This window comes from Dendrobates tinctorius, unplaced genomic scaffold (genome assembly GCF_039654945.1).
Source record: "Dendrobates tinctorius isolate UK_male_01 unplaced genomic scaffold, ASM3965494v1 ptg000020l, whole genome shotgun sequence".
Classification (NCBI taxonomy): domain Eukaryota; kingdom Metazoa; phylum Chordata; class Amphibia; order Anura; family Dendrobatidae; genus Dendrobates; species Dendrobates tinctorius.
Window position 1 is genome coordinate 54,047,132 of NW_027361688.1, and position 13,541 is coordinate 54,060,672.

The window sequence follows — 13,541 nt, forward strand, 5'->3', positions numbered from 1 at the left end:
TTTTCATTTTGCATAGAAAATAAAGGTACTGTACAGCGCAGCAGAAACTGCTGCGGATCCGCAGGGCCAAAACCGCTGCAGATCCGTAGCAGAATCCGCAGCATGTGCACACACCATCAAAGGTCTGAGACAGTTTTCTCAGACCCTCCCAGCGCTCAGGCTCTGATATGCGAGGTACTCTGACAAGGAGGGAAAAGTTTTGGAAGATGCTGAAGGAGTACCTTGCCGACTGTACCAGCGTACTCGGTTATTCCTTTGTGCCTTATAACTACTGGGTACCCAATAGACACATGGCATGAACTATCTCTGTACACCTTGGAGTTCCTGGCCTGCCCTGCCGCTATCGTTTTGTCAGAGCAGGTTTTTAGTGCTGCCGTGGGTATTATAACCAATAGGGGCATGCGCCTTGTAAGATAGCGCTCACTGAGTACGTTGGGGGACACCCGCTTGGCACGGGATTAATGTAGACAGGCATGGTTTTGCACATAAAACAGTCTATTTCGGTTTATTTCATATAGCATAAACCACACGGTAGGCCAGGTTGCAAATCACCGGCTTACACATGTAGTCCATAGTACTTCATGACATATGGCTTTAACTCGCAGTCTCTAAACACGCTGGACTTCTCACTGTCCAGTTACCGTGGGTGACCGTACGCCGTACAGTTCAGTAACATCCATGGAACATCACAGGCACCAACAGTCTATGGAGTTACCTTACAGGAGCTCCTGCTCCACATGCTGACTCCTTGTCAGTCCTCTTTCCTAGGGAAGCTGCCTTACTGGGATCACTGTCCTTGTTACCAGGGGCACTCCTGACAGTACAGATTCGCAGAAGGAATGGTAGCTTCCCCAATGCAGGGCCGTCAGACTCCGCAAAGACATGTGGCCTGTCCGGGTGCTATTCAGGACTCATTCGTCCAACACCCAGACCACCAGGTACCGGGCCTCACCGGGTGCCATCCAGGGATCTGATCCTACTCCCAGGATCTCCCAACACACCGGCCTTACAGGTCCTTGCACTCTGAACCATTCAGGTACACACACTCTCCTCATGTGACCCACCCTGGTCACATTATATGGTCCGTAACCACACCCACAGGTGATGTATGGATCACATGGTCATGACCTCACTGCAGGTCCTATTCCACACACAGCCACACACATACAGGCTTTACTTGGGTGTTCAGACACATGCTCTTGGGTAGGTTTGTAGGTGACTGGTACCACCCATCTCACCAAGTCACCTGGAAGCCATCCCAATGTAAAACAAAAGAAACCATCAGCAGTACATCTGCTGATCAACACACGTTCAGGCTTCCATCACAGGGCACTCACCCCTGTGATACATATTGGCCATTTTACAACAATAAAGGAAACGCCTGCATACATGTCCTGGGAAACCCATACAGCGCCCCCATAGCTGTCACAGGGGTCACTGCATCACAGCCTGTCAACTGAAAATGCTGACAGGCTGACTCTTATCAAATTGAACAAGGGCTGGATTGTGCCAGACTTCTGTACACCACTGGATGACAGCAGCGGAAAACAGCTCAAATCCAGTGGGGGTGTTTTTTCTGGTCTATTCGCATGCACCCCTTTCCACCCAAACATGGGTATACACTTCAGGATTTCGTCTTTTTTGTCTCATCCTCCATCATTACCATATCAACAGGGTGATCACGCTACCTTCACTATAAATTTTTTAAGGTTGTTTATGATGCCCACATTAACAATATTTAGAGCCATTCCTCGTACACTCTTTTATATATATGTATACCAGGGGTAAATATTTACTAAAAGTTACATTTTAGCATATCTAATAAGGCACAGAATCATCCATAGGGTATTACATACTCTTAGGCACATTTCGTTGCTATATAATCCTCCAAAAACTAGTTCAAAATTTATTGGTATTATATTCCTCATATATAGGGTATTACATATTCTTGCGTACATTTCGTTGGTATATAACACATCGGTATTATATTGCTCTCCTATAAACTATTCCATGGTCTGGATTACATTTCCTTTGTATTTAACCCTCAAAAGTGCATAGCCTTTTTGAGTCTAGGAGTACCAATACAGGACAATGTGATCAGAATGTGTACGAGGGCCTTGATGCACTTAGTGTATATTGACACACCCTCGATGCACTCAGCACATATTGATGCACCCTCGATGCACTCAGTGTATATTGATGCACCCTTGCACTCAGCGTATATTGACACACCCCGATGCACTCAGTGTATATTGATGCACCCTTGATACACTCAGTGTATATTGATGCACCCTTGATACACTCAGCGTATATTGATGCACCTTTGATACACTCAGCGTATATGGACACACACATCCTCGATACACTCAATGTATATATAGGCACACTGTTGATGCACTTACAGGCTAATTTGCATGTGACTTCCAAGCTTGATTTTTCAGCAATGGCATATTCGATTGTCCAGACAGGTTCCTTGTAAAGAGTAGGGAAAAAAGGATTGCACCTCACACAATACTTTTAATGTATCAGATGCACTGCGTTAAATTCAATTATTTAGGGTTCTTTCATGCTGTGCTTTGTCCTATGTTTGTTGGTTACGTCCAAACCACTGCAGTCTTGTATGTTTTAGTGGCCGCCTCCAGAAGGCTTTTACGCCCAAAAGAAAATGATACACAACAGACCACACGTGTTCTCTGTCACCACCATTATAGTCAATGACCCTGTCGGTACATACACCTGAATTCTGTTTTGCAGGGGTCTGGACGTAAGCCTAGACATGTGACTTACCCCCAGAGGCCGTGGGGTATTCGGTGCCAGGCATGTTGTTTACAATGGGAGATGTCACAGTGGCAGTGACCCGGTCCGTGGCCTCAGGCGGTCAATGTAAAAGGGATAGAGTGATGGGGATAAAGTTGTTTAGATGATTCGTGATGCCACCTGTGGTTTCTGGTCAGTTTGACCAGTGCTGCAGGGTTGCTTCTCTGGGACAGATGGTGTGGTGCAGCAATGATGTTGAAGCTCCCCACAGGTGGAGCTGTAGTCCCAGGGCAGTGTAGATGAGGTTGGCAAGTGGGGAGATGGTGTAAAGAAGTAGATGTAGCAGAGTCGGGTGTAAGGCGCAAGAATAAGTGGAGGATACAAGGGCATGCAGTTCCAAGGTTTTACTCACAGTCTGCTGCACACAGATGCCCGCATCGGTGCCGTGTCCTCCCGGTCAGGGGCTCAGCCAACTCCCAGGCAAGGTAAAGTACACCTTTCCAGCACTCCTCCAACATGTGCCTTCTTTGAGCGTCTCCACACTAGCGCCTAATCTGAAGTACTTGTAGTTGCGTATTAAACTCAAATTCCTCCTTCTTGATGTTACTTAGAACTCTACTTGTACGGCAGACAGCTGTAGCCTGCTTCGGGGACTCCTTGCTATCATGTCCCAGCTCACCCACGTTGCTGTTGTACCCCCAAGTCTTAGATGGGAATAAAGTGGTGACGACTTCTATTCCTCCGGTTTCTGCTGCAGGAACATCAGTATCCATACAACCTCGGGGATCGGACCCCGGCCATGCACTTCAAACTTGAGGAAGGGCTCTGCTCTGACCCTAGTCCTTAGTTCTCTTCTTCTCCTTACGTTCCGTACTAAACTATCTTCCTTTTGAAGAATCAGGCTGTCTATGGCTCTTTCCTGTGCCAGCAGCTCCAGGTCACAGGAGTCTGCTGCAGCACTTCCTTCACTGCATCCCTCTCAGGGGATCTTCTCTCACAGACTGACCTTTTCCTAATATTCTCCCACTCTCTTGTGTAGTGTAAGCTCCACCCACCTCCCAGCACTCTTCATGTTCCAAGCAGGGAGCCACCAAGGTTGCTCTGCTACACTACTGGAGTGCGTGTGGGATGCGAGTGTTGGAGAGTGGTCAGGTGTCTCCACCTTACCTGGATAGTGGGGTACCACACCTCAGGAGGAGGTGCAGTACCTCTGTGGCGACTGAACCCTCAGGGGCGCCACACATGACCAATGAACAAAAGATAGAGTGCAACGTGAAAGCACCGTAAGGAGCAATATCACTTCTGAGTGTGGATTGTATGTGCACTAAAATAATCCATAGTTGGTGCCCCCATAACTGTCACAACATGGTCTATAAATGTATGCACTTGTGGGCCAGTGATGAAACAAAATAAGGCACAATACTATTATTGCTTGTCGTTCCAAAATCAAATCAGTACAAATTAAAAGCTAACCTACAAAGTACATTGGCAAAAAAACAGACCCCATATTTCTCCTTTGATAAAAAAATGTTAGGAATATGAAAAATCCTGAAAAACTTGTCATCCTGAAAGCCAAAATGGCTGCTCCTAAAGGAGTTAATCAGTTAAAGGCTAAATTCACACTGCATTGATGCCACCAAATGTATGGACAGACATAGGGAACTGAATGTGTACACAGTTACTTATGTCTGGCATAGATTGCCATTATTAAAAAAAAGTGTACTGCGTGGTGTAAAGTAGTGGGTGGTGTACTGAACCTAACCTCAACCTGCCTGCTGATGCTTAATGCCCAACTACAGGCAGCATGAATCAGATTGGGCAATTAAACATATTGATTGTTTTATTATGTCACATATTCTACACATATTTTCCATATTTTTCTTTCCTTCTTTAGCAGGCACAAGCCAACATGGACTGGCACTTCTCACAGGCGCAGAGACCGGGGACCAGCGGGTTAGTAAATAAATATTTTTTTCCTATGACTTTCCACCATTATTATTATTATTATTATTTATTATTATAGCGCCATTTATTCCATGGCGCTTTACATGTGAGGAGAGGTATACATAATAAATACAAGTACAGTAATCTTAAACAATACAAGTCACGACTGGTACAGGATGAGAGAGGACCCTTCCCGCGAGGGCTCACAATCTACAAGGGATGGGTGAGGATACAGTAGGAAAGGGTAGAGCTGGTCGTGCAGCGGTTTGGTGGATCGGTGGTTATTGCAGGTTGTAGGCTTGTCGAAAGAGGTAGGTCTTCAGGTTGTTTTTGAAGGTTTCCATGGTAGGCGAGAGTCTGATATGTTGTGGTAGAGTGTTCCAGAGTAGGGGAGATGTGCAGGAGAAATCTTGTATGCGATTGTGGGAAGTGGAGATAACAGGGGAGTAGAGAAGATCTTGTGAGGATCAGAGGTTGTGTGCAGGTAAGTACCGGGAGACGAGTTCACAGATGTATGGAGGACTCAGGTTGTGGATGGCTTTGTATGTCATGGTTAGGGTTTTGAACTGGAGTTTTTGGGTAATGGGGAGCCAGTGCAGGGATTGACAGAGGGGAGAGGCCGGGGAATAGCGGGGGAACAAGTGGATTAGTCAATCAGCAGAGTTTAGAATTGATTGGAGGGGTGCGAGAGTGTTAGAGGGGAGGCCACAGAGCAGGACGTTGCAGTAGTCAAGGCGGGAGATGATGAGGGCATGAACTAGGTTTTTTGAAGATTCTTGGTTGAGGAATGTACGGATCCGTGAAATATTTTTGAGTTGAAGTCGGCAGGATGTGGAAAAGGCTATGTGGTTTGAAAGAGAGATCAGTGTCAAGGATAACCCCAAGGCAGAGAGCTTGTGGGACTGGAGAGAGTGGGCAGTCGTTTACTTTCATGGATAGGTCCGTGGGGGGGGGTCGCGTGAGACGGGGAAAGATGATGAATACTGTTTTGTCCATATTAAGTTTTAGAAATCTAGCGGAGAAGAAGGATGAAATAGCAGACAGACTTTGAGGGATTCTGTTTAGTAGGGAGGTGATATCTGGTCCAGAGATATAGATCTGTGTGTCATCAGCATAGAGGTGATACTGAAAGCCGTGAGATTCTATGAACTGTCCGAGGCCAATGGTGTAAATGGAGAAGAGCAGGGGCCCTAGGACTGAACCTTGCGGGACTCTGACAGATAGGGGGTGCGGTGAGGAGGTGGTGTGTGAGTGGGAGACGCTGACTGTCCGGTCTGTTAGGTATGACGCGATCCAAGATAGGGCCAAGTCTGTGATACCAAGAGATGAGACCGTCAATCTTATCCGTATCCACCCTGCACTGTGAGATGCATTAGGTCTGCACAGGTTTGCAGATGCTGAATGTAAATTAGAAGGTTTCCTTCCGCTATGGCCAGGGTCACACTTGCGAGTGCAATGCGAGAAACTCGCACATCAATATGCGGCACTGCCGCTGGCGGTTCGGACTGGAGTGTTCAGCTGCATAGAAAGACATGCAGCCGCACACTCCGGTCCCGAGTGCCGGTATTGATCTGCAAGTTTCTCGCATTGCACTCACAAGTGTGACCCCGACCTGTATTGGAAATACTGACAAATTGGAAGTAAATGTATTCTAATTTCTGATCACTGTTCATTATACAATAGTTCGACTTTATTCTACATAAATCTGAACAACAAGTTATTTGGCAATGAATTAACTCTTCTTTTTCTATGACATTTCCTACATAATAATTCACTCCCCAGCGCACAAACTTCGGAGGAGGCCGGCATCTGGCCAAACAACCCTGTAGAAACCGAAAGGCTTCAAGCAATGATTTTGGCATCGGCAACTGGTTAGTTACTTTTACAAATATCGCCTACTCGTCCCATGGGTAAAGCCTCGTTCAGACTGCAGTCGTATATGTTTTATCTGTGAGTTTTACGGATTGAATACATAGTACTTAAGCAAGGTCATATGTGTTTTTTGGAGGGTTTTTTGCAAAGGAGAGGCAAAATTAAAAAGAAAAAAACAAAAACTCTTTTTATTTCGCTCTGTGGCTATTAATATATGGTGAGTCCAGTTCAACATGAAACATTTAGTCTTCTTTTCCCCCACTATGAATATTTGGTGTGTTTTTCCACGGCACTGGTCCATGTGCAGTACGTTTAGACTTGAATGAGATAAAAAAACACACGTGCCATGCACCCAACAACGCGGTAACTGCACTTAGTACATATTTTACCCTGTTTCTCCTGCCAACACTCTGGTGTGCAGATGTCCTAGTAGTAAAAATGGCCATATACCCAAAAAGATTGTTGAAAATAGCATAAAAACAATAATAAAAATAAATTGACGTTTTTCTCGTACACAAAAAAAACATAGATGTCTGAACGAGGCCTAACACTTAGTGTTTTGTTTGTAAAACTGGCAACAAAGTATGCAAACTTTCCATTTAAAACTATTAAAGAAAAACGGTTGTTTTCATTTTTATTTCATAAATTAAAAGCACACATGAAAATATGCAACTTTGTAAAATATCTTTTCAGAGAAACCTGCTTCTTTCGCTTACTGGACTGATATTTCACTCTCAATTAATGGGTAAAATCTCTAAAATGTGCTTTCAGTGAAGATAGATTTTCCCATTACAAAGACAGGAGATGACAGTCGGTGCTTTTAAAATTCTATGGGGTTGAGAGGGAGGAGGAAGAAGCTAGAGGCTGACGCAGTTATTCTGCTGAAGGTTCCATAGAATCTGTTCCGTAGCAGCTCTCATCTATCTCAGGGACGTAACATTCCGTTTTGACTGAAGACAGATTTTACCCGTTCATTGAGAATGAATGATCAGTCCTGGTAGAGAAAGAAGCATATTTCTCAGCTAAGATATGTTACAAAGCGTCTTGTTTTCATGCGTACCATTGATTTATGAAAAAAAAAATGTAATGGCAGTCAGTCGTTAAAGATCTCACATAAGTTCACATGGCGCAGATTTTACATTTTCTGTGTGCTACATAGTTCTGTGGATTTTCACATCAGATTTCATCCTTAACTATTCTAAAACTTCAATAAAGGGAATCTGTCACCAGGTTTTTCTACTCCTTATGAGAGCAGCATGATGTAGGGGCAGATTACAGCGCTATATCACAGAGCCGTCTCGGGAGGTGAGAATAAGTAGTTTTATTTTATTGGGTCCAAATATGGGGAATAAGAAGGGCTTGTCCTAGTACTGGACAACCTCTTTAAGGCCGGGGTCTCACGTGCATGTGCAATGCGAGAATCTCGCGCGTCAATACCCGGCACTGCCGCCTGCAATCGGACCGGAGTGTGCGGCTGCATGTATTTCTATGCAGCCAGACACTCCTGTTCCGAGTGCCGGTGGCAGTGCCGGGTATTGATGCACGAGCTTCCCGCATTGCACACGCAAGTGTGACCCCGGCCTAACTGAGAATCTGTCAGTCAGGAAGCTACAATTGTCTTAGGCCGCTTTCACACTTCAGGCTTTCGGTATCCGGCATGGGGCGGCGAAAAACTGGACTGCCGGATCCGGCCGCATACGCAGACACCGGATCCTTCTTTCTGCCGGATATATTCCTGGCAGAGGTTTCCGGGCATGCGCAGTGCGAAAAACCAGTCCGGCGTTGGGGAAAAACGTTGCATGCAACGTTTTTTCCAGACGCCGGACCGGCTATTTTCTCCGGATCCGGAAAAAAACGGACGCGCCGCATTGCCTTCCGGCGCAATGCGGCAGCAATGACACAGCACGGGGAAAAAGCCGGATCTGGTCGTAACAGGCGCGGGATCCGACAGTCCGGTTTTTCGCCGCCCCATGCCGGATACCGAAAGCCTGAAGTGTGAAAGCAGCCTTACAGGAAAGTTTGAAACTCTTTTCTGAGCTCCTTATGGCCACAGACCACATTAACGTTGAATGCGTAGAGAGAAAAAAGAGTTTGAAAATCGGTGCAAAATTTTTAAGAAAATCCAATTGCAAAAAATGTTCAGTCCCAAATACAAGCATTTAAGTTTTAAATAAAGCCCACAAAGGTGGACAACGTCTTTACTACAACAGCATAATAAAGCAAGAAGAGGACTTGGATTATCTAAGCAGCAGCATCCAATGTCAGGCAACAGCTGCAAAAGCACACGCTCTACCAGTGTATAAAAAAAGAGAACTCTACAAAGGATCCAGATGTAATTTTGCCTCTCTATATTATTTATAATGCCTCGTATTAAAAGAAATGGTTCAGTTTTTAGCTCTGAACTCTGAATAGAATATAGAAAAGATAGATAAGATTCAAAGACAGGGATGGGATGGAATGGAAGACTAAAAAATTCAGCTTATTTAGTTTATAAAAGATGTCCATCTTATTAACCTGTATAAATGTGCAGTCGCTACAAAAAAGTTGCTTGACTTATAAGCAAATGTGCAAAGAACCTGCTAAAACCATTTATGTGCAGAGAGAAGATGATTTTAGCACAAGTAATAGACAACAACCAGGCTCTTTTGACCTCTCCTGTGATGGTTTTTGGTGTAAGAAGCAATAAAGAAGGTCAAAAGTGTCTGGTGAGTTCTACTTAATTTTTCTCCATTAATTGCAGATCGTGAGTAGAAGAATTCCTAGCCTTTTTTTCTCTCTAAATGAGGAGTTATTTTATTTAGCACAGGGTTTCAAACACTATGTTTACTTCTTGACAGTTCATAAAAACTGGACACTTTTTTGACCCACCACAAATGGCAGCTCATCTGCAGTGACCACTACACAGTGTATGGAGCTGTGACGATCCTCTTTGCTACCGGAAATGCAAGCAGCTGATTGGATGGGGTGCCAGGTGTTGAACCTCCACTGATCTAATATTGATGACTTGTCCTATCCAAAGGAACGGTTAACAATATCTAAGTCTTGGACAAATTTTTTACTGCAACCTTTACTGTAAAGACTTATAAACTCCTTCATGCAAATAGATGTGTTATTCATTTTAGGGTACTACATATTCATGTATGGAGGAGGCTCAGCAGCTGAGTTCTTTTCACATAAGGCCGGGATCACAAATGCAAGAAACACGGCCGAGTGTCGCATGTTAATACCCGACACTGCCGCCGGCACTCGGGAGTGGAGCGTGCGGCTGCATGTATTGCTATGTGGCCGCACACTCTGATCCGAGTGCTGGCGGCAGTGCTGGGTATTCACATGCGACACTCGTGCAAGTTTCTTGCATGTGTGATCCCGGACTTTTTTTTAAACTTAAATGCATGTATTTGGGACTGAACATTTTTTGCAATTGGATTTCCTTAAAAATTTTGCACCGATTTACAAACTCTTTTTTTCTCTACGCATTCAACTTTGATGTGGTCTGTGGCCATAACGAGCTCAGAAAAGAGTTTCAAACTTTCCTGTAAGACAATTGTAGCTTCCTAACTGACAGATTCTCAGTTAGGCCGGGGTCACACTTGCGTGTGCAATGCGGGAAATTCGCGCATCAATACCTGGCACTGCCGCCGGCACTCGGGACCGGGGTGTGCGGCTGCATTGAAATACATGCAGCCACACACTCCGATCCGAGTGCTGTCAGCAATGCCAGGTATTACCATGGAACACTCGTGCGAGTTTCTTGCATGTGTGATCCCGGCCTAAGGCAGATACCCGCTATATTAAATAGCCAGCATCTGCCTCTAACAGCAGCGGCTGAATTCCAACTGTGACTGTATGTTTCCAGGTCATTTTTTACCAAGCATGCATTTTACCATGCCATAAAAACAAAATCCTCCTAAATATATTTTTGGACCATTTCATCACACCTGGAATTTATTTGCTGTTTTTCAGTGCATTGTAGGGAAAAATGAATGGTGCTATTCAAAATTACAACTCGCCCTCTAAAAAACAAGCTACATTGAGAAATTTTTTTAAAAAAGTTACGAAGAACAAAAACAAAAAATTCCTGGGTCCATAAAGGATTAACATACCAAAATAGATCTATACCTGTTTTATGTATCGTCCATAACCATGCAAAAAATCAGTAAAACATACATGATTTAATCTTCTTGTAATACTTCATATATAAAAAAAAGATGCATAGATAAATAATAAGAATTTTTTTAAATTTTACAGAAGCTGCTGAAAGCTCCAATATTGGAGGAGGATCAGGGACAATGGGTCTCGGTGCCTGCTATGGTCCCCAGTTTACTCTGCAGCATGTACCAGATTACAGACAAAACATATATATTCCAGGCACTGCTACTCTTAACGCTGCCATAAAACAAGAAGCGAAAGTCCTTGCACCTTCAGGAGGGAACAAGAAAAAAGCAGCCAAAAAGGAGAAGAAATAACATTCTGCGCCAGCAGAGCAAAATCCTCTAAGCACTTAACCCCAGCCAAATCATATTGAATGTCATTGTTGCAATGAAAAGTAAAAAAAAAAGAAGACGGGGGATGTTCGTAGTTTATAGGAAGCAAGTAGATGATGCTAATGGAACATACTTTGGAGCTGTTAAAGTTATTTTTAATACATGCGATCATAATTTGTATTAACCAATCTTTTAATCTTTTTGCCTGTCCTATAAAATTCCCACTTTTAAAACTCATAGTAGAAAACACGTAAAATTGGGTTACAAAAAAATAGTGTCAAACAGTGACGAAAAAGCCGAAAGTCAATTGACTCTAAACCTTTGCACTTAATATTTACTTTTGAAAATTGTATCTTTAAATGATTCTAAAGATGACATTTACTACGCCGATATAGAGAGATTAAGAACATCATAATATATTGGGTTACGTAAAAGAATAAGGAAAATCTTACTAAGTACAGAGCACATTTTTCTTCTTCGTGGACATTACTTTCTGAAAAGTTTGAGCTATCAGAGCCCTCATCTAGCCAAAGCTCCCGGCATACAAGCTAAACCTATAAAATGAGATATTTATTCAACCCCAACGGAAATCAATGGCTATCATTGTTAGAAAAACAAAAAAGTTTAACTGAACAGACATGTATCCAAAAAGTGTGTGCCGTATGAGATGCACATTTATCTAGCTCGTAACGTTGTGATGTACGGACCTGGCTCTGAAGGCAATGAGGATTATCTAGAGAATGGATCTTGATCGAAAGAGTTGTCCCTTTAAAATACAAAGTGATTGTAATAACAAGGATGGAGCGGCAACAAAAGAAGGCAAAGTCCAGGAAAAGTCATACAAATGCTCTATATTTTGATATTCAAAGTGTTGCCCGGTTGGTATATACAGTACTGTGCCCGATTCTTTCTATACCTGTGAAACTTAAGCAGCATCAACGTAACAGAAAGACTGCATATAAAAAAAGGAAGAAAAAAAATCTGTTTATTCCAATGTAAAGAATGTATGTTGTGATTGTAATAATGTATAAGCGATTGTGTAGCAAATAATCTAGTACTATTCATTGTGTTATCTTGATTTTGGTTCTGATGGGACTATAGATTACATTTACAAGCCGATCTGTACAATTCACCTGTCCTCACCAAGCATTGAACACAGACTTCTGGATGAATTGATGCCTATCTTTAATACATATTACATGCATCTCTACAATCTATGTATATTTTTCTTATTGAAAATCTGAAGGGTTTTGTAGCTTGAATGTATGTGTAGGTACAGTAGATTTTCTGAAGAATTTAAAGGGGTTGTCCATTTGGAATTAAAAATGTGTTGATGTGTCTGAAATATAAATGTATAGATTTTACTAATATATTCATATTATTTATTTTATTGATTTTACTCATTTATATTAATTCCACAGCCCTTTACAGACATTAACGGCACAGTCCCTGATGGGGCTCACAATCTAAATTCCCTATCAGTATGTCTTTGGAATGTGGGAGGAAACCCACGCAAATATGGGGAGAACATAAAAACTCCTTGAAGATGTTGTTACTCATTTATATAGCGCCATTAATTCCACAGCGCTTTACAGACATTATTGGCACTTTCCCCAATGGCTCACAATCTAAATTCCCTATCCGTAAGTCTTTGGAATGTGGGAGGAAACCGCAGTACCCGGAGGAAACCCACGCAAACATGGGGAGAATATACAAACTCCTTGCAGATGTTGTTACTCATTTATATAGCGCCATTAATTCCACAGCGCTTTACAGACATTATTGGCACTTTCTCCAATGGGGCTCACAATCTAAATTCCCTATCAGTAAGTCTTTGGAATGTGGGAGGAAACCCACGCAAACACGGGGAGAATATACAAACTCCTTGTAGATATTATGACAGATTTCCCGCTCTTCAGATATAAGCAGCGCGCCCGTGTTCTGTCTGATACACCGAGTTTACCGGGTGAACATGTCAAAAGGGCTCTTATGCGGTAAAGACGTCTAACTCATTTCTACAGCTATGTCAAGCCATTTTATTTTTATACATTGGCTGTGACAAAGAGAGGGGCTGGTGTTGTGAGTTCATTTTCCCCTTCGTCACTGAGGTCTGGTGAACTCCCTATTCTGGTAAAGGAAGGTAATGAGCCTGATTATCAGGCACCCGAGCCTAATGATGATGACTGGCTGAGTGGAGTCACGGACTGGATATAAGGCTGCAGACGCCCTTCTGCCCTGCGGGTGATTTCTCTGTGGATTTCTAGGAAACCAGTCTAATTCCTGCTCCTCTAAAGCTAAGTTTTCTGCTTTGCCTTTTAGCATTTGTGTTTTGTTTTTGTTTGCCTTGCTTTTCTGGATTCTGCCATTCCCTGCTGGGGTGAGCTGATTCTCCTTTTGCCTGTTGCTCTGTCTTCAGAATATTCCTGAGTACTGACATAGTCTTTTTGAAGCCTAGCGTCTTCAGGGCCTTTTTCACTGTCAGTC

General features: G+C 43.2%; 1 protein-coding gene across 3 annotated transcripts in view; it reads left to right on the top strand.

Moving 5' to 3' along the window:
* The window catches only part of LOC141083669 (protocadherin gamma-A4-like), a 120,373-nt gene extending 107,952 nt beyond the window's left edge, over positions 1 to 12,421 (top strand). For all 3 annotated transcript variants that reach the window (XM_073568049.1, XM_073568048.1, XM_073568050.1), the window contains exons 2-4: positions 4,652 to 4,710; positions 6,484 to 6,572; positions 10,822 to 12,421. In XM_073568049.1, coding sequence (XP_073424150.1) covers positions 4,652 to 4,710; positions 6,484 to 6,572; positions 10,822 to 11,039 — 366 coding nt within the window. In that variant the 3' untranslated portion in view covers positions 11,040 to 12,421. The remainder of the gene's footprint in view (positions 1 to 4,651; positions 4,711 to 6,483; positions 6,573 to 10,821) is intronic.
* Positions 12,422 to 13,541: the final 1,120 nt, after the last annotated feature.